Raw genomic sequence first — 26,840 nt, 5'->3', positions numbered from 1 at the left:
CGCCGAAAAAAGCTCATTAAGATCGATGGATGCTCCTTTATTTTGCTGTTTGCTCTGATATGATTAATTTACTTATTAAAAGCTTAATAAACGTTGACTGTTTTCCTGATTCAGAACCAGAAGTTTGATCTAATAACATACTGAATAATTGTAATTTGCACATACATTGACGCTTTAATTCGACTGTTTTAAATTTATTTAATAAAATGCTTTATTATACGTCTAATAATTTTTTTCTAGCTCCATTATTAGATTCCATTGCATTGCTTACCAATATTGCTGAATAAAGGTGAATAGAGTCAGCATAATAGCTCTTATACCACTATGCGTCCATGTTTTAATTTCATGCTTTGTAAATGCTTTACAAACGGCGTTTTCATTCATTTTTCCACAACACTGCTTCAGGCTAACAACTAAACGAAATTGGTAGCATAGTGGTTACCATTTCCGCTTTTCAAGGTTTTTGTTTCTCGTTAGTGATTGTTGTGTATCTCGAGGGGGGCGACACATCTAAATCTCAATTTTAGATGCTCAAAAAATCTCACACTATCGAATAAATCTTCGAAAAATCTTCTTTCATTTCTCGCATCTACTTGCATCGCGCATCATCTTTTTGCAGGAAATCTTCAATATCGTGATAAATATTCTTTCTATCTACTCAGCGTACGCGCAGCTAGCCACAGCAAAACACATTATTTCTTGCATCGTAGATAGATTCGTCCCCCTCGGTGTATCTTTATTATTTCTGTCGAAGCATGCGCCCCGCCACACCACACAGATGCTAGAAAATTTATTACACACATACATACATAACACACACACATATGTCGTTTAGATGGGACTCGAACCAAGACCTTCCGATCACCAGCAGCTTGCCTTGCGATCTGAGCTATCCTAGAATACATCATATGGGCAGCTGAATAAGCAATAAAAACTTGAATCTGAAAACCTACACGAAACAAAAATCAATTATTTTATACATGTGTTTCACTTATACATTTTTGCCAAAACATCAGCCTTATACATTCCATAAGACGAACCGCATAGGTCCTATAAGAATGCATAAAAGGTATGTGTGACCGCTTATACATTTCATTTGTCACATGATCTTCATTAACTTTTTGCAAGGCTTTTATTTAGGCGCCGTAACATTACGTTTGGTTCATCCCACAGCACCAGTTCTGCTTACCAAAACTTGGCCCACTAAGCACACAGATATCTTCTACGCCGCTTATGGAGGCAACGACCGCAGGGGGCCGGCCCGGCGTCAACGCTGCAATAACATCATGCAAGAATGTTATGGTACGTACCCATTTATAGTTTGAGAATAGGTTAAGATCATTTCGAACCTAAGGCCTCTAATCATTCGCTTTACCAGATAAGAATAGAGTTCGAAACGTTGCGTGCTCCAGCTATCCTGAGGGAAACTTCGGAGGGAACCAGCTACTAGATGGTTCGATTGGTCTTTCGCCCCTATGCCCACTTCTGACAATCGATTTGCACGTCAGAACTGCTTCGGTCCTCCATCAGGGTTTCCCCTGACTTCAACCTGATCAGGCATACACAGCAAAAAAAAATGTAATATCGATCAACGTAATTCAAGCTGATGTATGAAATAATGATGTAATAGCAAAAAGCAGATACAATATTACATCAATGGATGTAATTTTGTTCGCAAAATCGATGTACATCGTACAATGTGATATTACACAACCGATGGATTGACCTGGTTGCATCAGTTTCGATGTAATATTCAACAACTTTTTTTGCTGTGTAGTTCACCATCTTTCGGGTCACATCCTGCACACTCACGGTATGTTGTGGCACGGTAGGGCCTCGGAGGGCCTCACCGCATGCCTGGTACAACACCCGGGGATTTAGATTTAGATTTGAAAATATTGTGAGTGTAAATCTTCCTTCTATCTACTCAGCGTGCGTTCAGCTAGCCACAGTAAAACACAAACTTTTCTGCATCGTACACTCAAAAAATTCCACACGTTTGATCGAAGTGTTTAAACACTTGATATTTCAAATGAACAATCATATTTACTTTAAGTGTATTTCACCTTGGTTGAGTGTGTTATACACGTTAATTTCTAATGTTTAAAACTTTGAAATATTGGAAAACTTTTACTATCTATTCAATTATTCAATTATTATTCTATTATAATTGCATCACACTACAGTTCAAAACAGGTGGACTTAAAGTGTTTTGCATTTCAATACGATGTGAATTGCTTGCTCAGAAAGGTAAACATCGAAAACAAGAGTTGTGACTTTATCCTATCAACCCACCTCATATATGAGAACAACCGTGGCACAGTGATCCAACGAAGACTCCGGCAGCAGCACACCCCAACAGTCCATGATCAAATCCCAAATCAGACCCATTAAAAAGATATATGAAAGCTCTGGCCTCTGGAAGTTTTGTTTATGTATTTATCGATTCATTTTTAGAGTCGGTGAAGTAAAAGTAGATAAAGTAGAATATTGTAGAATATTGAACTATGATGTGCAAAGCTATTTACATCACCATATGAGGCACATAGAATCCAAGTGTGTCACAATTCAAATCCATAGTGTTCAGGCATGGTTCATAGTAGAGTCGGTGTATAATGAGTCACGCCAAGAGAAAAACAGTTGAACTCGCATCACGGTTTTCGAAAGATTCCCTTTCTTTTAACTTGGCAACAGAGGACTTCTGCATCAACTTCAAATGACTTCTAGCGAGGAAAAAAATTAACGGCTGTAGTAAATCATTATATCAGTAATTTTGTCGAATTATCTTAAAGAAAAATAGTGGAAATTGTGATTACTGATCATTACAAAACGTATCACATGACAGATGTAATGCTCACTGCGTGTATATGATCATTTCTTCGATTATATTTTATATTTAATTGCAATACCTTTCGTGGACCTTTCACAGCATCGTAATGCTTGTTTACTTTGCACGATAGGTAGCCGGTTTGACAGTTCAATACGTAGACTTGGCTTCACTCTTGGCGTGACTCATTATACACCGACTCTAGTTCATAGCATAAGATTCACACATGAAATGGATGTGTTTCACAATAAGCGCAAAATTAAGTTTGAGACACATGATGATGACGTGTGGATTTTTTTAAGTGTAGATAGAGTCGTCCCTCGTATTTAACATGAAAAACATTAATTATGTCACGCAAATTTGGCCCATTTTCAACCCCCCTCCCCCCTTTGTCACATTTTTTGTATGAACCTTTTTTTTTTTTGTATCACTCGTCACAGTTTCCAAAACCCCCTAAATGTGTGACATAATTAATGGACGACCCCTTTCAAATAAACATTTTTTTTTTCGATCACAATAGTTGTCAAATCAGTCAATAATATAAACGTTTATTTTCAACATGAATATTTTTAAAATAAACGTTACATTATTTTTGTTTTAAAGATTATTATCAATGGTTTCAAACATGAAATACGTTTGAAATCAACCTATACCTATTTTTGTGAAAAGTAAAAAAAACGGAGTTTACGTTTAAATTTACTCCAAATATTTTTGTTTCGACGGTAAATTTTTCTGCGTGTAGGTAATGGGTTAAATTGTACTCATTAATGGGTACCTTCCAAGTTAGAGTGTGTTAACATGTGTGTAAATGCCTCTTATGTTTCACTAGCGCATAATGTTCTACAGCATACATACATATCATACATACATAGAATTCTACCGAATACAACAGATTGACAGCAAAATTGATATCACAGCAGAAATGAATAACAACCACAACATGGTAAGTATAATTGAAATCTGAATAAGTTTTAATTAATTATAATCAATGTATTTTTAGATCTTTTACTGTCACCGATGCGGTGAACGGCAGTTTTTGGCGGGCCCTTCTTTCAGGGGGAGAGGAAGAAGAAGGAATGCCCGAGGTGGGGTTCTGCTCCAAATAAACCAGTTGCAGCAGCAAATTAGCAGCATCAACGGCAAATCAGCAAAAGCAGCAGCAGCAGCAAATTAGTCCGCCTCCGCCTCAGGCTCCAGCTGAACGGTATTAAAATAAGTAAAAAGTGAAAAAATAAAATAAAATATGAAAAAAAATAAATAAAACAAATAAACATGAAAAAATAAAATAAAACACAGAGTAGAGAACCGCTTCGGCCTTATCGCCCATTATGGGCCTATCGATCAGAAAACATCAAACAAATCCATGATTTCAGAGTTAACAAGTCAATTATGGGTTTGGTACGATAGGGTAGAGAACTACTTCGGCCTAATCGCCCATTTTGGGCCTATCGAGCAGACAACTTCATATAAATCCATGATTTCAGAGTTAACAAGTCAATTATGCGTTTGGTACGATACTTTAGTTAATAAGCTACCGAGCGAAGTCAATGAGAACGCGTGATATGAAGGTTTGCACCCATAATTCACAAAAATAAAGAAGCGCTCCGACAAGGCTTATACCAACAGCAGCGTTTGACAGTAGGCAGCATGTCCCGGGCTCAAATCATTTATTTTGCTGAGGAACAAAAATACTGGATTGTTGAAACAATAATGATTTCTTTTTGCAGCGAAATCAAAATGAAATTCTTATTGTTAATACCAGGCATAACATTTGATAACGGCACAAAAGCATTTGTAAACAAACTTTGTAAGGCCCTTTACACGCGAACCAAAGTACACTCACGCAAACCAACAACATCCTCGGATAGGGGCAACTATCACCTTTCCGATAGTGGTATTGGTTTGCGTGGGCGTACTTTGGTTCGCGTGTAAAGGGCCTTAGAAAGTTTGTTTACAAATGCTTTTGTGCCGTTATCAAATGTTTTGCCTGACTTGACTTAACAGCACTTTTTAATTAAAACAACGGGCTAATGTTATTTTAGCTTTACTTCAAGGGTTCAAGGAACTGTGGTAGATATAGTTGGTAAGAATCAAATTAAGTTACATATATTGAACTATATGTTGTTATGATTATAATAGAATTGCTCATGTTGTATTACTATTTTTATTATTAATGTTATTATTATTATAATTATTGATTCTTACCAACTATATCTACCACAGGAACATATTCTAGTCTTCATTTTATGTATATTCAATATATTTGCATCAATAAACGTTTTCCAATTTTACAAACCCCCTTTCACATTTTCCTAATAGTTTTTCAAACTGACAGTATTCTGAAAATCTAGTCGAATGTAAGAGTCTTGAACTATGTTTCATGGTCAACAATCACTGGCGATGCGAATGGGGAAGGAGAGGGTTAAGGATTTCAAAACTTCCACCCCCCTTGCAGAGTCTTGTGCTAATTATTAAATTATCTGTCATGCTAAATGTGAGTCAACTTTTGCAATCTCAACTGTTGATCTCCCTTATTCGTTCTATCCCAAACTCGATATTCGCAACAATTCGACGGTAATTCAGGTTATTTGAAATCCTTTTCAATACAAATTTCTTAAATATACCTCAAACTAGAAATAGCTTGTTCAAGATTCCCCGCAGAGAATTGTCTTTTCTTTGAAATCTCCGGTTTATTCTTTCACCCCTCGAAACATAGGAAAAACCAATAACCCCTCATTTTATCTATCAAACTTTCATAGCTAATCAAAACAAACATTGCGTAGTACTAGAAATTCTACTAGAATGGGATACGTTAATCGTTTGCTTGGGACCAATAGGCTAGTCAAGTAGTGAGCCAATTTAAAATCGTTAGTTTCGTATTGATTGTTGCTAATACCATAGAGGTAACTCTAAGACCACTGGGTCCCGAAGAAAATCATTATTATTTTTGGCTCACTCAGTACCAGAACAACGGTCCCAAGCAGTCCCAAGCTATTTCACTCACCCCTGCATGTTCTGCATGAATCCACACACCCCTGATGTTATCTGTCAAACTTTCATAGTGAATCAAAACAAACATAGTGTAGTACTAGAATTTCGACTGATTCTATTTGAATCAATCCTAAACTAGTTCAGGTTGAGCGTTAAATGCTTCCTGGTGATTCGGCCGGTTGGTGGTTCTGTTGGTGTGCTGGATAGCGTATCTATGTCTGAAGCTATACAACAGGCAATGTTAGTTAATGTTTCGCTTCAAAATCCGTGAAACATCTGGAAGTCAATACAGAAGTGCATAAACTTCCTAATTCCGTGGCAGTTTCTGTACTCCTGCGTTGGCTTTCAAAGATTCATATTAAATCCACCCAGTCGTCGTCGTGATGTCGGCATCTTCTGTTGCTCCGGTTGTGGATTATAGCAGTATGGGGTATGGGTGAGTTGGAGGCTCCGGCGAAATTATTTGTTGCGGATACCGAAAATTGTTTGTGTCAACAATCAAATTTTGACACATCCTCACTGCACATGCGCAGAAATAATGCAGTGATGCCAGTTGCTTTAGAGATCAGAAAAAATATGTACCATGGGCACCCGTGGGTGCCAAATGAGTGAGCCATGGTGTGCCCTACTGTGTTTTTGGCACACTGTGCTGAGTGACCTACCCCTTGTGCTTCCTAGAAAAAACAACCAACTCAGTTTTCTCCGAAGAGAATTCGGTACGCAGCTTCATAGCCCAAGTAGACAATTTGTCTAACCCGAAAAAAAAATATAATAAAACAACGAAATTACAATGATTTTTACTGTTGAATTTTGCGTACATAAAATTTATTGTTAAATTATTGTACGGGAGAAAAAATAGATTTCGATTTTTAACGATACAATGCTAAAACAACGAAAATTAGTGTGATGAGATCAAAATTGTTCGGGAAAAATCACTTTTTTGACGTAGGACTACGTCTTTCGGGAAGGGTGCCAATCCAGGGAAATGCAACGAAAATTTGGCTGTCTTTAAATGCTAATAACATAGCCAATAATCAATGGATTTTGATGATTTTTATGTCGATCGATTCAGAAGCTTCATAAGATTTGTGTGATATGTTCCACATTATAAATGTTAAATATTTAAAAACTAAAAAATTAAGAAATATGGAAACAATCTAATTTCTCATACATTTTCTTCGACCGTAAGGTGCTCACCCCTAACACAGCCATCAGAAAGTTGGTCCTTAACAACACAAGCCGAAGCCGCATAATCATTCAGCGTTGCAGGTTGGACAGGTCGACCTCGAACTTGTTCGCTGCAGCGTGGACATCGTAGCATTTTTTTTTCTATGCATTGACCTACATCAGCTAAATACAGAAAAAAGGAGGGGCATAGAATGATAATCCAAATGCTTAAGTAAGCGAAACGTAGAAAGTTTGATGTTGGTTTGACTGCAGTCATCGTTTGGCTGCCGAGTGATAAACAGGGGTGTTCGTTGCGTTGCCCACTGAAAACGAAACTAACTCAGAGAGTGAATAACTGTTACTCATTTGTGAGTCACTTTTACTCATTCGTATGAAAATTTTTCTCAAAGCGTAGGTTATTCAACGCGTGAGTAACCTACGATTTAAAAAAATCTCCATACGAATCAGTAAAAGAGACTCTCTCGGAGTAATATTCGTTTTCAATGTATTTAGCTTGCCATCTCGGCTAGGAATTAGACTCTTAGTTAGAATTCACTCACCATGCAGCGCTTGTAACATTGGATTCAAAAGTCTTGCTTAAGCTACATTCACTAAAAACGAATCTTATTCAGAGAGTGAGTCACTGTTACGTAGGTTACTCATGCGCTGAGTGACCAACGCTTTTAAGGGCCACCCACATTAGATCCGTTTGCGTTGCGTTGACGTAAATTTGACAGTTAGACAATAGATTTAGCTGTCACTTTGCCGCAACGCGTCCGATCCGGATCTAATGTGCGTGGGCCTTTAGAAACGTATGCTTGCGGATGAGCAAAAGCTACTAATGGGGGTAAGCTCCAACTCGGATTAACTTTTAATACCGTCCCTGTTTGTATGATCTGAAAAATGTTTGCTAGGAGTTATGTTGATTAACTCTGATGTCGACATCAAACCAGCCGGACATTCTTGATCGGGATTTAATCCGAGGATAATACCGGTTGGAGCTTACCACCATAAATCTCTGAGTTAGTTTCGTTTACTATGTTTCGACTAGATAGGATATTGCTATATCTAGTAATGTTATTCAGATGGATAAGACCTATTGTATACTGGACACAGGGTGACCAGTAAACCGGGAAATCGGGAAAAAGCAGAAAATTCTAAACCACCGGGAGAAGTCCGTGAATTCCGATGATGAAACGGGAAAAAATATGCCTCGTCCTCTCTTTGGAAAATAATAATCATCTCAACTACTAGATTTTCCGGATACAATCACTTTGAAGAACTTATTCGATAATTTTGATGAAAATTCCAACGGAATTTAGATGAAATTTTATAATGAAGTCTAGAGATAATAAGGTATGTAAGAAACAAATTCCAATGGAGTTTTTGGAAATACTACAACGCCAAGTCCATTGTTTAAGATCAAAGTAGAATTATTAGGTGGTTCTATGTGAAATTACATGACGATTGTAAAAAGGATTACAGGTTAATTTCTAATTAATATTCTAAATAAATTCTGAGAAGAATGTAAAGAGAGTTCTTATGAGGAAATTCCGAGAGTATTGAATTCTGAGGGGATTAGAAAGATAATTTTAAGTGAATTGTAATGAATGTTCCAAGCAAGGTTGCAAAGACTCATTTCAGCTAAAACAATGTTTTTCTAAATTATGAAATAATTAGATGCCATGATCAAATTTTGAATTGGTAGGATACAAGAAGAGGTTTCAATGAATGTGTTTGACATACTAAACCTGTTTATTTCACTTCATGAGAGTCACAATCAGCGATTTTTCACAAACTCACTCACTCACTCACTCACTCACTCAGCGATCAGCAAATCGCTGATTGTGACTCATAGAAAGCAAAATTTACAGGTTTTATGTTTCCAACGCATACTTTGTAACCTCTTCTTGTAAGTTACAAGTAAAACATGCCATCATACCATCTTTTGGTTTTATTATTCCGAAAAACATTATTTTAGCTGAAATGAGTCTTTGCAACCTTGGTTCCAAGAGTTTCGGATTAACTTTCTTAACCATTTATTATTCATTTATATATTATTGAATGAAACAGCAAAATAGTCTCGTACTTCTACGTCAACAATGCGGTCGTGCTTTGGACACAACCTTCAACTTTTTTATTGTTAAGATGCTTAACAACCCCCCTTTTTTACTGTAAATTTCTCAAGTATTATGATTTTCATTGTTGTCAACCATGAATTTCGTTGTGATTTTATGGTAATGGACAAAAATGTCCAATGTTTTGACAGCATATATCATGGTTACAATGACAATGAAAATCATTGTATTTTTATTGGATTTTTTTTTACGGGAAGGTATCTTGGGACTTTTTCTTAGCGTGTGTAAAAGTCCTAAATTTGAGATATTTTGTTTCTCAGTGTAAGAGCAAATTTGAGCACCTCTATCTCTCTCTCTTTTCGTGAGTTCTCGTGAGCGCTTTATGACAGATCGATTCGCAAAAATTAAACGTGTTTGTGTTTTTGTTTTCCTAACAGCCGAATCGCACTTTTTTACATTTTCACATTTTTCGGCATTTTCCTCCACGAAAAATCCAGCAGAATTCCATGATTTCACACTAGCCAAAGCAAAATGAAAGTCAAAGTGATCAGCCGCAATCCGGACAACTATGTGCGTGAAACGAAAAAGGACATTCATAAGGTGTTCCGGAACTACGATTCCTCGCTGCATCCGTTCGAGGGAGCTCGCGAATATGTCCGGGCGCTGAATGCAACCAAACTGGAACGGGTTTTCGCCAAGCCTTTCGTGGGCAATCTGGACGGTCACAAAGATGGTATCTCGGCCCTGGCAAAACACCCGAAGAGCTTATCGCTGCTGTTGAGTGGTTCCTACGATGGGGAAGTGAAGCTGTGGGACGTTCCGAACCAGGAATGCGCGCAGAGTGTTCTGTGCCACAGCGGGTACGTAAGAGGAATCGTGTTCTCCAATGACGGGTCAAGGTAAGTTAGGGTTTCGGGGTTGTTTTTTTACAAATGTTTTAAAGATTGGGATTCTTGTAGGTTTTTTACAATCGGAGATGATAAGGCTATCAACGTGTGGGATTCCGGGATGGTTGATAGTGATGAAACTTCGCACGAACCAGTTAATTCGATCCTGGGAAGAACAGTTATTACATCGATTTCCCACAACTACGAGGAACCGTTCTTTGCCACGTGCGGAGAGACGTGTAACATTTGGGACGAAACTCGTAATTCGCCCCTGAGAACTCTTCAGTGGGGCGTTGACACGTTGTACGACGTGAAGTACAATCCGGTTGAGACTTCCCTCTTGGCGGCCTGCTGCAGCGATCGTGGTATCATTTTCTACGACCAGCGAGAAGTGAAACCTTTGCGAAAGATCGTCATGACTTTGAGACCCAACCAGCTGGCATGGAATCCGATGCAGGCCTTCTATTTCACCGTAGCCAGCGAGGACTACAATCTGTACACATTCGACACGCGTAGGTTGAAAAATCCGCTAAAGATCCACGACGGACACACGTCGGCCGTAACTTGCGTCGATTATGCTCCCACTGGGCGAGAGTTTGTGTCTGGAAGCTACGACAAAACCATCCGAATCTTCGATGCCCACAAGGCCAACAGCCGCGAAGTGTACCACACCAAGCGGATGCAGCACGTCACCTGCGTGGGATGGTCCATGGACAACAAGTACATCTACTCGGGATCGGATGAAATGAACGTTCGACTGTGGAAGGCTCGCGCCTCGGAGAAACTGGGTGCCCTGCAGCCGCGAGAGAAGCAAGCATTTAAGTACAACGAAGCCCTGAAGGAGAAGTTTGCTGCCCATCCACAGATCCGGCGCATCGCCCGGCACCGACACGTGCCGAAGGTGGTGTACAAGGAGCGCCAGAAGCAACAGGAACAGAAACAGAAAATCAAACGTAAGGAGGAGAATGTGCGGAATAATTCCAAGCCCGGCAGTTTGCCGTACGTGCCGGAGACCAAAAAGAAGGTGCTCCGCGAGGAGCATTAAGGTTTCGGTTGAGTGGAGGAGTTTGCTTTCTTGGAGATAATTTGAATTAAATAATGATTAATAAAGTAATTTTTCAGTATGAAGTAATGAGATTTTTTCACAAAGAAAATCACATGACACTTCGAATAAGTTTCACTAGGAATTAGAATAATACATAATACTTTATGAGACGTCTTTTTAATATCGGTTTTCAAAATTAGTCCGGGTTTTCGATAAGACCATACAAATCTTCTTTCAACTGTTTTGATGAATTGACCGACTTCCCTAATCAAATTTGCATGGTTATTCGTCGTTCGGGGGATCATTCAAACCATTTTTGGAATAGTTTTACCATTTGGGTTATCGTTCATTTACGGTATTTATTGATTAGGATTATACTACCCATAATCGCATAACAGTCCCATATGTATAGGAAAATAAGCAAAGATGGAACTGTTATGCGATCATGGCAGTATATTCCTAATGGACCACTTTGTCAAACAGTTTTGGCGGGATTCTTCCAGCGGTTTCTACTACTGCTACTTCTCTCGTTGTTCTAGCAGACAAAATCTCAAAATAATATTTAATTTCGAAGTTCGAGTCGTAGTAACCATAGTTTTAACTCTCATTTTAACTACTCGAATGAAGTGGTTAATTAACCACTTTATTCGAGCAGTTAAAATGACGTTTACTACCACTTGAGCTTTGAAATAAAACATTATTTTGAGATTTTTTCTTCTAGAACCTCGAGAAAAGTAGCCAACATTTGTGCGTTTCATAAAAAATAGAAATTAGTTGGTCCAGTTTTGTGAAATCGTTGGTAAAAAGTCACACCAAAACTGCTTGACAAAGTGGTCAATTGCTCATGGTGATTCCTTGAAAATTCAAAAAAATGGTCGTTATCATAGCTGACATATTCTAGCACTTAAAGTTTTACAGACCACAAATCTCGTACACTGTTGCTTCTTCACTCATGAACTCCCTGGTTGCTGCTCTGCAGCAAGTGCGGAGTTCCAGTTTCATTGTTACTATGTTCTTTGGGAGCTGACATTATTTTGTGCTCTTGTAATTTCGAGGTGATAGAACAGATAGAACGCTCAATCAGAATAATAAGGTTTCCACAGCGATTTACCTTAAGTTCGAAAGCGCTAACTATTTTAAACTTGTGTTTTGCTTGAATGATGTGATTAATGGCAGATGACACTATTCGATCAGTTGAAAATAATGAAGGGTTTTATTTATGCTATGATTAAATATTCTGAAATTTGTTGCCTCATTATGTAAAAATTTCTGGTAGAAGGACGTCTCAAAACTGCTTGGCTAAGTGATCAAAGGCCGGTTAATTTGAATGCGCTTAAATCTTTTAGCCTGGTTTAACCATATTCTTAAGCGGTGGTGATGAAATTGGCCCTAATTCAATAGAAGAAAACGTCAAATATTTCGCTAATGTTAAAGGAAATCCTTCAAATGTTGCTTCAGCTCAGAATTAGAATGCTATAGTAGATGTTACTATAAATAGGTGAATTGTGTACGTCACGTCAAGGTAGTTATGTGGCAAATACTATGTATTTACAAATCTGATCGCAAATAAATTCAAAACAAAATTTGACAAAATATTTCTACCCAAAAGGATTGCCGGATTGACGGGAATGTACTGTTAAGCATTTCGAATTTCAGTTGAGCTACTAAACGAGCCCTTCTCGACAAGAAACACTCACCCGGTACGTCAATGGTCACTCACCCACGTGAGTGCCTTTCGGGAGCGCCATTTTTGAAGCCACTCTGCGAGGTTGCGAAGATTACGAGACAGTCCACCGAAACACAACGGAAAAAGCCGTGATAAGTTGCAGCAAAATTTTGCAATCGAAAAAAAACTGTGAAAATTGCCTTTATTGTTGGTGAAAAGCGAAACTTTATGCGTGGTATTCGGGGTAAATCGAACGAAACTTCAATGTCCATCAGAGTGTAGTGTTGAGTGTAGCAGCAGAATTTTGTCCGTTGGCTTTTGCGTTGTGATTGTTTTAGTCGAGGTGGAAAGCGAAAAAAAAACATGGACGGACTCCGGTGGTCCCGGGTCTTACTACAATGGGTACGTAACCATCAACATGAAATTTAATAATAGAGAACATCACCCACTAAATTCATCACCAGGTCAAAGATTCCCGCCTCATCAACTGCGAGTGCGAAAGCATCGAACAGTGCAGCGTCGAAGAGTTCTACCGGCAGTTCCGCTCGCGAATGCAGTCGGTGGTGTCGCTTCCGGAAGATGGCATTATCAGCTTTCTCAAGGAGCACTTTCCGCACTACGAACTGTACCTGACAGAAACGGGGCAGATCGCTGCTCCGGACCATTTCTACATCTTTTCCCTGCTGCTGTTCTTCTCCTGCGTCCGTCACTCGGAACGGTTCTTCCAGCAGATTTGCAACGGCTTCGACAAGCCACAGCAGTATGCCGTGACGGCGTTTCTCAAGTCCATGTGGGAGGCCGCGCATCAGCGGAAGGAAGTCGACCGGATGATGATTCGGCAAGCAATTCAGGACGCGATGCCGCAGACTATGTTACCTCCGGAAACGACTCCTCCGCAGCGTGCTGAGCAACTGAGCATGCCCTCTCGGTTAACCTCCAGCAGTGACGTCCTGGACAGTCCGTTGCGGTTGAATAGGCAACCGCCAAAAATTTCACCGCCTACGCCCAGGACGATCATCTTGGACGAGAAAACCAAGCAGCTGAAGGAGCTCAAGGCGCAGCTGGAGGCGGAGAACTACGACAAAGGATACCTGGAGGTGCAGCTGAAGCAGCTGCAGGACAAGAATGATAAATTATGTAAGTATATCTTGTATCCAGTCAAGGGTCGATTGTAAACGATTCGCGTCCGCCTTCTTACAGTGGAGGAAAAGCGCCAACATGTGAAGGAGATCCGGGAGCTACGCACGGAGCTGCAGGCGAGCAATCGTGAAAATGAGTCGCCTAACAAACAGCGGAGCACCGATCATAAGGTGGCCCGCATAGAACGGCAGCTGGCCGAGAAGGAGGAAGCGCTCGATAGGTTTAAAATCGAGCTGGAAACCGTCGGCGAAAATTACAAGAATGCAACGGAGATGGTGAGTAGAGTTTGTTATTACATTTCAAGTAGCGCGCTAAACTACGTCGTCAACATCGAAAAGTCTATTCATTGGAAAACGTTGCGATTTAATCATATAGCCCCCTGCTCTCCTATGCTCTTTAGCTTGGTATTGAGGTCCCCACCAACTGTGCCAAATTTGAACGATTTCGGTTACGATCTGGATTTGCGGGAGAATTTTAAAGAGTGTGGAAATGGAAAATGTACGAGGAACTGATAGAAAATTTTATTTTTGCTTGTTAAAAATTCACGCATTGCTCGATATGCTCAAAATTGACCACACTTGGGACATGGACTGAGTCGAAGAACGCTAATCGAATCGACTTCTGTCAAATACATATACTGTATTTTTAAATGTAGTTCACTCATTTGTTTTTTTCCGGAGACACGATTGCCGGCGTCCTAAAAGGCAACTAATTTTTGCCAAAGGTGAAGGGCGACATCAGGAAATGGACCGATCAGCCCCACTGGAAAGACCGACGAATCCTATCGAGGCTAAGAACGGGTCACAATCGAGGCACCCATGACTACTCCATAGTACCAGACAGACACACACGGTGCGATACATGCCAGATACAACAATCAGTAGAACACATACTTGTGAATTGTCCGAAGTATGAGGCCTATCGATGTATCGATGGTATCCACGATGGAGTGCGAGAAGATCTTAGTAAAGATCCATCATACGAATCTGCCTTGATGTGCTTCCTGGAAGACACCGGACTCTACACACAAATTTGAAAAACTAATTTTCTTGTTCCCATAGGTATCTACAGACCTAAGCAATGTGCACAACTTTTGTCCTTGATTGTAATTAATGTATTACATTATATTTTTCGAATGTAATAATTGCAACTCAGTCACCCCTCGACTGTAATCAAATGCGTGTTGGTTACCTTTTCTGACGTTACGTGGTGTGTCGAACTGCTGATAGATGCATACCTGTCAGAATTCTAGTTATATTAGGAGCATTTAGCCTTAGGGCAAAGCTTCACTTTTCAATAGATCCTATCTACATTGATCGATCCTTTTCATCGATGTCGGCAAACTATACGAGAAGCAAAAGTCCAAAGTTGGGGAACTTTCTCAACGAAATCAGCCCAAACCAATCGGCAGCTGATCTGTGGGAAAAGGTTAATGCTTTAAGTGGGTGGAGAAAAAAAAACCGGGGAATCGCACTTAAATATGAAGGAGGAATTACCCGCGATTCAGATACTATTGCCGATGTGCTTGGATAATACTTTTCGCCTCTCTATCAGCCATAGAAGGCTACGAAGAACGCTTCCGTAGGAAAAAAAAAAAGTTGCTTCGACACCCCCCATAGCCAGCATGCCAATTCCAGAGGAAACAATTGTGCCGGAAATAAACGAACCCTTCCGGATGAACTAGCTCGCTCTAGCCTTATCAAAGGCTAAAGGCAATTCTGCGGGTCCGGACAAGGTGGGCTATCCTTTGCTCCGGAATCTACCACCAGAAGGAAGACGCAGGCTTCTAGATCTAATCAACCAGGAGTGGCTGCACAACTCCCTGTCTCAGGATTGGAAGCACAGTCTCGTGGTCCCGATCCTCAAGCAAAGAAAGCCAGGCAGACAAGCTAGTGATTTCAGGCCGATGTCCCTTACATGTTGTGCCTCCAAAATCGTGGAAAGGATGGTAAATAGGCGACTGATGAACTTTCTAGAATCCAGGGACCTACTTGACCACCACTCAACACGCCACGTTTAATTATTAAATATTTGTCACCTGACGAGTCATTCCGAATTAGACGTCATAAAATTACGAAGAGCTTCCCAAATAAATCTGAGCACTTGAAAGAGAATAGTAAACTTGACGGAAATTGTATTTAAAAAAAAAGTTTCAGGGAGTATCATTGAAGTTCAGGTAATTTCATAGAAGTGAGAGGTATTTCATAAATGATCGGGGATCAGCATAGAAGTTCTGGGTCTTTCATAGTATAGAACTTCATGGAATTTCTGGATTTTCACAGAATGTCATGCAAGAGCTTGCGTCTTTTATATACATATACTCAGATATGATACCAGGCTGCTCAGAAATAATTCCAACGAACTTAAGGTATTCTAAGATATTATTCTAAAGATCTTTAACCATCCAACAATTCAAATCACGTTTATTAGATGTTCTCTCATAATACCAGGTTGCTCAGAAATTATTCCGAAGACCTTCAGGTGATCAGAGACCCCCATGATAACCTCAGGTTACTTTTTCAAGGCTGGTCAGTTACTAATTTTTCAAACTGTCCAATAATTCAAACAACATCTCCCAGATATTCTCTCATGATGCCAGGTGAATCACAATATATTATTCTGAAGATCTTCAACTGTCCAACAATTTAAATCACGTCTCTCAGGTATTCAGCCATGATACCGGTTACTCAGACATTGTTTCAAAGCAAATCATTCGATAATCAAATCACATCCCTAAGATATTGTCTTATACCAAGCGACTTAGAAATTATTTCATAACCCTTCAGGTAATCAGAGATCTTCAACAGGCACTCAGGGTTTTTTTTTTTCAAGCCATCCAGGTACTATTCTGAAGACAATCGGTTGACTATTCTGAAGATCCCAAACTGGCCAACAATTGAAATAATGTTTTTCGGATATTCTCTCAGGAAACCAGATGGCTTCTATTTTTGTCCAAAGATCTGCTGGTATTTTTTTTTTCAATACTTCTGGATGATTAATTATTCTGAAGATCTTCTACTGTTCGGAGTTCTTGTAGAAAAAAACTAAGTTTCTGTAGCAGCTCGTGTAGTCACAGCTCAAACTGTAATATTTAATCTTGTTATAAGTATTGTTGTTCCAGCACCTTAATATTTACTTACAGATTTTAGTTTTTCAATATATTTTTCACAACGTGAAAGCGTGTGCCGAACTCCAGTACAAAGACTTTTTTATCGACCTACATTACCAAAACAATTAGCAATCAATTTCATTTTAATTATAATTTAGAGGCCTTACCGAATAAACAGGAACGGGTTCAGATAGCGATCAAATTTAAATTATACAGGATTTCACAAATTTATTATCAAAATCATTAACATTTGCGATCAAAGAATAATCTGACTTCTGTCCTTTCACACTTTTGTTTTTGTTCTTGACGTTTACTTCTTCTTCTTCTTCTCTATCTTCACTCATCCGGCTGTCAACGAACCAACGTTCTTCACTGCTGATAGAGTACGTCGGTTTCACCTCGGGCAGGGGTATCGGATCTTGTGCCCAATGGTTTCAACAATTCCCCGACCCGTAAACCTTGTCCGGAACCAGGTTCCCGGCGAGATTTACTGGACACCTTCACCTCGATCAAAGCCAGTTTGCTCACCGGTCTTCTGTACACTCCAGTCGATGTGCGCACCTTAGCCTGCCTTATGCGCCCATCTCTGCCTTGGATGACTTCCTCGACTTTACCACGAATCCAACCGTTGCGTCCGTGGTCGTCTACCACGAAAACCAAGTCCCTAGGTGCTAATGGCCTGGACTCTTCCAACCACTTTGAACGAGCATTCAACGATGGTAAATACTCGCTGAGCCAACGCTTCCATAGTTTATCGGCGATGATCTGCGAACGTTGATATGTGTTGCGCAATGCTTCCGCTTCATTTGTCGGTGCGATGGATGGATCCTTAAGTCCTGACGAAGTACCACGTAGAAAATGATTAGGTGTTATAGCTTCTCCTGTATCCGAGTCTTGCGGCACGTAGACAAGTGGCCTGGCATTGACTATCTCCTCCGCTTCCGAGATCACCGTGAGCAATATCTCATCGTTCAGTCACTGTCCGTTGCTGAGCGTCGACATCATCTCCTTTACTGAGCGAACCATGCGCTCCCATACGCCTCCCATGTGTGGCGCAGAGGGGGGGTTGAAGCTCCACCGAGTTTTTGCGTTGGTGAAGACGTTTGCGCACGCAACATCCTTGCGCTGAATCTGTTCTTGCAGCTCCTTGTTTGCTGCCTTCAGATTAGTACCGTTATCGGAGAAGATAACAATCGGTGGTCCCCTCCGCACCACGAACCGACGAATGGCCATGATGCATGATTCAGCGTTCAAACGGTACGCTACCTCCAGGTGGACTGCCCGAATATTCAGGCATGTGAACAGGACAATCCACCTTTTTTCTGTTCTTCGAACGACAGTGACATCTATGGGACCAAAATAATCGACCCCAACGTAGCTGAACAGCTTAACAAACGGTACGAGTCGTTCGGCCGGCAGTGGAGCCATTCGAGGAATCTCCGGTCTGGTTTTGCGTACCTTACACCACTGACAATTCTTCATTACCTTGGCAACATATGCCCTTAGCTTCGGGATCGAAAAACGCTGTCGTATCTTGTTGAACACGGTTTCTTTGTTGCCGTGCCCAAAACGTTCATGATATGATTCGATAAGACGATAGGTGATGATGTGATTCCTTGGAAGTATGATGGGAAAACGAGTATCGAACGGTACGAATTCTGCTAATCTAGTCCGTCCTTCCATACGTAGAACTCCATACTCGTCGAGGAACGGACTTTGTTTATATAGCTGACTTGACTTCTCGATCCGCAGCCATTCTTCTGGCAGCAGTTCCTGATTCTTCTCCAATGTGGCCACTTCATCCTTGTAACACTCTCGTTGTGCCTGCTTCCAGATTACCTGCTCAGCAATCTCATATTCCTCTTGTTTAAGCGGGGCGTCGATGGAACAAACTGGGCGTTGTACGTATTTTGATAGTCCCGGAACAGTCAACGTTTCTATCGGCATTCGTTGCACCCTCCGGCGGCAGTTTGAAATGAACCGTATGACACAGCATACAGCCCGCACCAAAATATTCCATTTAGACACCCGGGTGACATCGACGAACGGTAAGTTCTCCACTATTGTATGGAACAGATGACAAACTCTCAGCTCTAGGTTGCTATTCGGTGGTGGACGATTATGTGCTGGCCAATCTTCTTCCGGATGTTGAAGGAACTCCGGGCCACAGAACCAAGGTCCATCAGATTCTAGAAAGGTACCGCTTTTCCATTTCGTAAGAATATCAGCAATATTCAGTTTACTGCGTACATAGTGCCATTCGTTCAGACTCGTACCTTGGAGAATTTCACCAATACGGTAAGCGACAAGCGGTTTGTACTTCCTTGGATCTTCCGCTAACCAGTGTAGCACTGTTGAGGAATCCGTCCACAAAAACCGCCTCCCTACCTTCAGTTCATGATTTGCGACCGTAGTATTAAGTAGGTGAACACCGAGCGTAGCTGCAAGTAGTTCCATTCGGGGAATGGACAATGGTTTTAAAGGACCTACCTTGGTTTTCGCCGCCACCAGAGAACATATCGACTTCCCAAGATGAGTGATACGGAAGTAGACTGCGCAGCCGTAATACTCCTGACTGGCGTCTAGAAATACGTGGACCTCCAATGTTTCGTAGACTGATGATGGAGCACCTCGTAGATAGCAGCGGGGAATTTCGACGTTCTCGATGATGGGAAACGCTGCTCTCAATCGGGACCATTTTGCGTAGTATTCGTCATTCACTTGTTCGTCCCATGCACAACCGGAACGCCAGGTATCTTGCAGTAGACCTTTTCCATGAACGGTGAATGGCGACAATAGTCCCAGAGGATCGAAAAGGCTCATGATGCAACTCAGGATAATCCGCTTAGTGGGTCGTTTAGCAGTCGTCATGTACAGCATCAGGTCACTACGCATTGTTGTCGAAAAAGTAAATACGTCGTCGCCTGGTCGCCAGATGATCCCCAGAACTCGTTCACTTGCTTCGTCCTTGCCGCTGTTCAGTGACACTCCCTCTTTCGAGATTGATTCTCCCATAGAGTTTGAAACCCAGTTCCGGATTTCTAGGCCGGCCTGGCTGTGGATGTATCGAACTTGTTGCGCTCGTTCGATTGCTTCCTCCGTAGTATCCGCGCAGTCAAGGTAGTAGTCTACATAATGCTTCCGAATGATGGCGCTCGCTGCCACCGGAAATCGATCAGCGTATTGGGATGCGTTGAGGTTTTTAATGTACTGTGCAGATGCCGGGGAACACGCTGACCCAAAAATGGCTACATCCATCAAGTATACTTCGGGATTAACCTTGGGGTTCGACCGGAACAAGAAACGGAGCACGTTCTTATCTTCTGCCTTCATTAGGAATTGGTGATACATTTCGCGAATGTCACCTCCCAATGCCACCGGTCGCTCGCGAAATTGCTGAACTACTGCATCAAGGGCTGTTAACAGATCTGGACCCACGAGAAGCATCGAGTTTAATGAAACGCCGTCCACTTGCGCCGCTGCGTCGAACACCAGCCGATTTTTTCCTGGTTTTTTCGGGTTCACGACCACACTGAGTGGTAAGTACCAAACCCTGCTGGGATCCGCTGTTGCCAGTTCTTCCGGCGTTGCTTTATGCGCGTAGCTTTTTGCTTGGTATTCTTCGATCTTCTGCTTCACTTTCTCGTAGAGATCTGGGTCCTTCGAGAGACGCCGCTCCAAACCCTGAAGTCGTTTGTATGCCATACCGTAACTGTCCGGCAGATTCACGTCCTCTGCCTTCCAAAGAAGACCAGTTTCATAACGACCGTCGATTTTGACTGTAGTATTTTCCAGCAACTCGCGTGCTCTTCGATCGTCAGCTGATTCTGGAAGCTTGCTCACTATAGTTCGTGGTTCTTGCGTCATGAAAAACTCCCGCATCTTTTCGTGCAATTCCTGGTTAGTATATCCATCGTGGTAACCAACAAACCCCGTTGATGGTCCAGTTCCTCTCGGCCCGTAGATTGTCCAACCCAAATGTGATCGAACGGCAATCGGCTCGTTGGCATTCCCAACTCTCGACTCTGAGGGCGCGAGCAGAAATGCATTGTTGAGGCCGATCAAAACCTTTGGTTCCTCCCCGGTGTGATTAGCCGCATACAATCCTCGCAAATGCTGGTATTGATTGGAGATTTGCCGAAAATCAGCTCGCTGTTTCGGCAGATATAGCTTCTTCACAGTATGCGCATCCTTCAGATCCAGACGATTGCCCGCTTCGCTTGCTACCTTCAATGATACGCACTCCGACGATGATTCTCGGCGCACGATATTACCCGTCCATTGCAGCGTCAAGGGTTGTGGGTTGCCACGTGTACCCAGTTCACGTACAATGCTCTCTTCGACGAGCGTCATGGAAGATCCTTCGTCGAGATAAGCAAAAGTGGAGATCGATCTACGTCCACTATATAGTGTTACAGGCACGATTCTGAAAAGCACCGGTAGCTTTCCATCCAGATGCGTATGCAGTTGTCCTTGGTTGAGGCGATTGACTTGAGGGCCAGCATCAGCCTCACGATGTACCAACGGATGGTGTTGTTGACGACAATTTCCGACGTTGCATGTGATTTTGAAACGACACCAGCCCGTATGCTCGTTTAAACATCGCTCGCATAGTCTCCATCGTTCCATCATTTTCACCCTTTCTCCCGGACTCAAGCGACGAAACTCTTCGCAATTCCGTGTACGATGACCAGCCGTCTTACACACACGACAAGGGCTAACTGGTGGTAACGTAGCTGCAGACTCTGCACTATGCGCATGAATGAAGCCCTTATCTTTCCCCTTCGGCTTATCAAATTTGGCTGAACCTCGTACCTCGACGCACAATGTCACCTCACTCGCCTCAGACACAATGCCTGACGCAAAATCCGCGAACGTCCGAAGCGTTACGTTCAGAGCAGTACGTTTGTAGTGTACTCATTCCCGTTTTGTTGCAGCCGGAAGTTTGTCGACCAACTCTTGAATCAAAACGGGATTCACTAAATGGTTGTGCAACTCTGCTGCCTCCAAGTGGTCGCATAACTCCTGCACTGCCATTCCGAAGGGTATGAACGTCTCGAGACGATCAACTCGCGGTGGGTCCGTTCGTCTTACCTTGTTCAACAAAGTATGAATGAGCTGTTCTGGACGTCCGTACAGCATGCGCAAAGTCTCAATCACTTGAGGTACGGCTTTCGGAAGCAGCAACCGGCTTCTTACTGAATCCAGGGCATGACCTTTGAGGCATTCCTGAAGCCGCACTAGATTCTCCACATCCGTAAATCCACATGCCTCCGTAGAGTTGACGTAGCTACTGAAGAAAAGCGGCCATTCCTCCACCTTACCGCTGAAGATCGGAAGTTTCTTTGACAATACCTGACGGGCAGCCACCTGACCTTTGGTTGGCCCCGACCCGTGGGACGCATGGGATTTAATCTTCAGCTTGCTCGATGGTGTTGGCTCAGGCTCGCTAGCATCTGACTCGACCGAAGATTCGGCCGCCGATTCCTCTTCCTCACTAGTACTCGGCAAGGGATCCTTTTTCTCGGGAATTATCTTCAGCTTCGAATTCGGAATGCATTTTGGTGTCTCTTGCCAATCGAAAACCGTTTTATTTTTCTGACTGCTATTCGCCGGGGCACCGTCAGCACCAGTATTCTTATCCTTAGTAGTTTCCTTCTGGTTAACGGACTGCAATTTATGTTTTAACCTTTGGAATTGTGTCCGTAGTGCGTCCTGCTGGTTTAGAAAATCTGTTTCTTCCTCCAACTGAATGCGGTACATTTCGCGTTGTTGCTCCAACTTCCTGTTCCTCAATTCCCGTTCCTGATCCAGCTTTTTTTTGCTGCAATTTTGCTTCCAATTCCAAACGCTTCTCCTTCAGTGCCCTTTCATGCTCCAATAGCCTCACCTTCCGCAACATTTCCTACTCCAAACGGTCAAAATCCGCTTGCCTGCGCGATTCATCGGTTTCGTCTTCTTCGGGTGCACCATTGCTTTCATTATCCTGTTCAACAATTTCTGGATCATGCTCGGGATTAGGATTTTTCTCGGGCTCGGATGGCTTTGAACCTTTCGACACTAGAGTTTTGTCGGATTTGTTGGGCACGGTAGCGTCAGCTTTTCCCTTTTTTTCCTTTTTTCTCCTTCTTGCCGGTGCACTTGGGGCACACAAAGTTCCGGTCTGCCACTCCCGGAGATTCTCCTACACAATCCAAATGATACCAAACTTCACAGAGATCGCAAGCAACCATGTCGTCGTCGTCGGGATTGTTGCACTTTCCACAGCCGTGATCCATCTCGAAAGTGAAGTTAAAATCTTTTGAGAAATTGTTCGGAGTTCTTGTAGAAAAAAACTAAGTTTCTGTAGCAGCACAAACTGTAATATTTAATCTTGTTATAAGTATTGTTGTTCCAGCACCTTAATATTTACTTACAGATTTTAGTTTTTCAATATATTTTTCACAACGTGAAAGCGTGTGCCGAACTCCAGTACAAAGACTTTTTTATCGACCTACATTACCGAAACAATTAGCAATCAATTTCATTTTAATTATAATTTAGAGGCCTTACCGAATAAACAGGAACGGTTCAGGTAGCTATCAAATTTAAATTATACAGGATTTCACAAATTTATTATCAAAATCATTAACATTTGCGATCAAAGAATAATCTGACTTCTGTCCTTTCACACTTTTGTTTTTGTTCTTGACGTTTACTTCTTCTTCTTCTCTATCTTCACTCATCCGGCTGTCAACGAACCAACGTTCTTCACTGCTGATAGAGTACGTCGTTATCACCTCGGGCAGGGGTATCGGATCTTGTGCCCAATGGTTTCAACATCTACTGACTAAAAATTCAAATCAAGTGCCATGCCAGGTTGCTCAGAAATTATTCCAAAGGCCGCCAGGTAATCAAATTCATGCTAAAATCACCGACGCAAACTAACTCTGCACGCACACATATGTAGGGATGAATACCAAACACCTTTTATAACTGTGCGTAGCGCTGATCATGTTGCAGTTTTAAATTTTAGCACTGTCGAGTAGTTGGAAACAATTTTGAAACTCAGCATTGCGAACGGCCTAAACGTTGTCAGTTGTTGCCAAATTTAACCTCCAAATGGATCTCTTAATAGATTTTACACCAAATTACGTCTGACAAAATGATGCCTTCGAGTAGATTGGTACGTCCAGCTGTGACCAACACAAAAATAAATCCTTTGATGCGCTCCTTCGAGTAAATGCAAGAATCAAGAGTTAATTAAAGTCCTCTTTTCTTCTGAATCTTTGGTGGTCGGCAATAAATTTCGTCGAGCGACGTCGAAGCTAGCGAAATCACGGGAGAATTTCAATCGTTCGCTGAGAGGGAGATACGATTGGAGCTACAAGCGCTGCGGCAACTTCAGGCACTCCGTAGCCATCGGGGTGCTTAGGAGCATTTCACACCAAGTTCTTGACCTCCAAACCGACCTACCAATCGTTGGCGTTCGCCTTAAGAACGGCGCTACGAGGAAGCCAACTGGGACGCCTTCAGGGAGAAATCTGACGCTCACCTTCAGCAACGCGATCCGAATGACATCTCGAGTTTCACGGAAGTACTCTACGAAGCTGCAACAGTATCTATCCCAAGGACGGATAGCGTACCTGGTGGAACGAGGATACCAAATGCGCGGTGAAAGCGCGACGCAAAGCTTTACGCCGGCTCAAGCGTCTCGCCTTAGGCGACCCTGGTAGGGAGGAAGCGCTGAAGTTTTACCGAGAACGCTATCTCTCGTGCAGACAGGTGATCCGTGACGCAAAGCGATCTAGCTGGATGGATTTCTTGGATTCAATCGACGAATCCCAATCGTCGAGTGAATTGTGGAATCGCGTCAACGCTCTGAGTGGCGGTCTACTCCACCTACTATCCAAGCTCATGGCACCTCGATCTCATTAGGAAAATATTTTTCCGGCCTGTCTGCTGTCAGTGGCTACGACAGCGATTTCGTCCAGTGCGTCAAACCTTCCACAAGCAGCATTCGCGACTTGCGAATTCCACCCGATGTTCCTGCTCTCCAGATCAACGAAGCTCTTACATTCCGGGAGCTTCAATTTGCCCTCGGCAGTAGTAGACGAGATTGGATACCCGGTATTAAAAAACCTCTCCCTCGACGGAAAAACGAGGCTACTCGCCCTCTTCAACGATCTATGGCTCACTGACTCGTTTCCGGACCTCTGGAAACAAAGCTTGGTTGTGCTCATTCCGAAGAACAACACGGCGAGTAAAGAAGCCTCCTCCTAGGCCGATTGCGCTCACTTGCTGCGCGGCAAAAGTGATGGAGAGAACGGTAAATCGTCGTCTTGAGCAGTTCCTGGAGTTGAACGGCCTCCTTGACGAACGGCAACATGCGTTCCGGCAAGGACACGGCTCCTCCACTTAAGGAAGCCCAGGACAACGGTCACCATGCGGAGTTAGCCTCCCTTGTTATTTCAAAGGCGTTTAGCAGGACATGGACACCTGATGTCATCAGCAGCTTATCGGCTGGGACCTTGGAAGGTCACATCACACATTTTGTACGGAATTTCCTCCTTGATCGTACCCTCCAGGTGACTGTCGGGAACACTCGCTCGGATCCGTTCCCCGAGGAAACTGGAGTGCCCCAGGGATCCGTCATAGCGGTAACGCTATTCCTGGTGGCAATGAACGGGGTATTCAGCTGATTGGCCAAGAACGTGCACGTAATCGTTTATGTCGACGACATACTTATCGTCGTAACGGGACGAACGACTAAGCGGACCAGGAACATAGCTCAAGCAGCAGTCTCCGCCGTCAGCAGGTGGGCGCTTTCGGTTGGTTTCCAGCTCTCCTCTTCAGGATGGTGAAGGAAAACTGTCGTAGCCGCATCAACATAGTCAGGACAATCTTCCACCTGCATCGCTCCAGCAACCTAAGATCCGCCTTCGTGTCGCTCGGGCTGTTATCGACAGTCGTCTTTTGTACGGCCTCGAAATAACCTGCTTAACCACCGAGAAGCTCAACCACATCCTCGCTCCCGTATACAATACCTACGTACGCATCGTATCCGGCCTTCCTTCTTCCACGCCTGCAGACGCCGCATGTGTGGAAATCGGAATCCTCCCTTTCCGCTATCGATCTGCTGCAGCCATTGCTACGAAAGCCGCTGCCCTCGCTGCTAAGACATGCGGGAACGAAAGGGTCTTTCTCCTCAACGAGGGGAACAGAGTCCTCCGCACTGCAGCCAACCGTGACCTCCCCCCGGTGGCCAGGGTCCACTAGCATGGAGAGAAGAGTTGGCGATCAAACGTCGTCAAATAGATAAGTGGATTAAGAGTGGATTCCAATCCGGAAATAACTCTGTAGCTTTGAGACGTTCTGTTGCAGAGCTTCTCGGGTCGGTTTATCCGGAGCACGTTCATCGCTTTACGGACGGATCGCGGTCGCGAGCTGAGTGGCAGGGCCCGAACACTGCAACGAGTCAAAGTCTACCGGAGGAGTGTTTCGTCTTTTCCGCTGAAGTCGCAGCTATTCTAGACGCAGCCATCACTCCGGCAGATCAACCGATCCTCGTATTAACTGACTCACACAGCGTCATCCAAGCGCTGGAAGCCGAAGCCCCGAGCCACCCCTGGATACAAGCCATTACACGGTACGCCCCACATTCAACCGTCTTTACGTGGATCCCCGGACACTGCGGTGTTCCCGAAAACGAGGCTGCGGACAGACTGGCGGGATCTGGTGCATCCCGTCCCCGCTACACCAGGAACGTACCCCTTCTAGACGTCAGGCGTTGGATTATGAATACCTTTATGGAAGCCTGACAACAGGAATGGTTCCAGTCGCGGACCACTTTCCTGAGGAAGATCAAGGAAACCGTACGCTCCTGGCTGGACAGCCAAAAGTACAAGGACCAGCGGATCATCTCAAGACTTCGGACCGGCCATGCGAGGA

General features: G+C 42.9%; 2 protein-coding genes across 4 annotated transcripts in view; both read left to right on the top strand.

Moving 5' to 3' along the window:
- Positions 1 to 9,503: 9,503 nt before the first annotated feature.
- LOC135698696 (DDB1- and CUL4-associated factor 13) lies at positions 9,504 to 11,031 on the top strand. Its single transcript, XM_065218775.1, has 2 exons — positions 9,504 to 9,962; positions 10,023 to 11,031. Exons 1-2 carry the CDS (start codon positions 9,595 to 9,597, stop codon positions 10,993 to 10,995), a joined length of 1,341 nt encoding a protein of 446 aa, XP_065074847.1. The 5' UTR covers positions 9,504 to 9,594; the 3' UTR covers positions 10,996 to 11,031.
- Positions 11,032 to 12,784: 1,753 nt separating this feature from the next.
- Positions 12,785 to 26,840, top strand: part of mud (mushroom body defect) — a 76,126-nt gene continuing 62,070 nt past the window's right edge. For all 3 annotated transcript variants that reach the window (XM_065218823.1, XM_065218822.1, XM_065218824.1), the window contains exons 1-3: positions 12,785 to 13,063; positions 13,126 to 13,798; positions 13,862 to 14,076. In XM_065218823.1, the coding sequence (XP_065074895.1) occupies positions 13,025 to 13,063; positions 13,126 to 13,798; positions 13,862 to 14,076 (927 nt within the window). In that variant the 5' untranslated portion in view covers positions 12,785 to 13,024. The remainder of the gene's footprint in view (positions 13,064 to 13,125; positions 13,799 to 13,861; positions 14,077 to 26,840) is intronic.

This window comes from Ochlerotatus camptorhynchus, unplaced genomic scaffold (genome assembly GCF_037179485.1).
Source record: "Ochlerotatus camptorhynchus isolate MF236.1 unplaced genomic scaffold, CSIRO-AGI_Acam_v1.1 ptg000094l, whole genome shotgun sequence".
NCBI classification, from domain to species: Eukaryota; Metazoa; Arthropoda; class Insecta; order Diptera; family Culicidae; genus Ochlerotatus; species Ochlerotatus camptorhynchus.
Note: the sequence above shows the minus strand (reverse complement) of the source record. Positions and strands in the feature narration are given on the sequence as shown.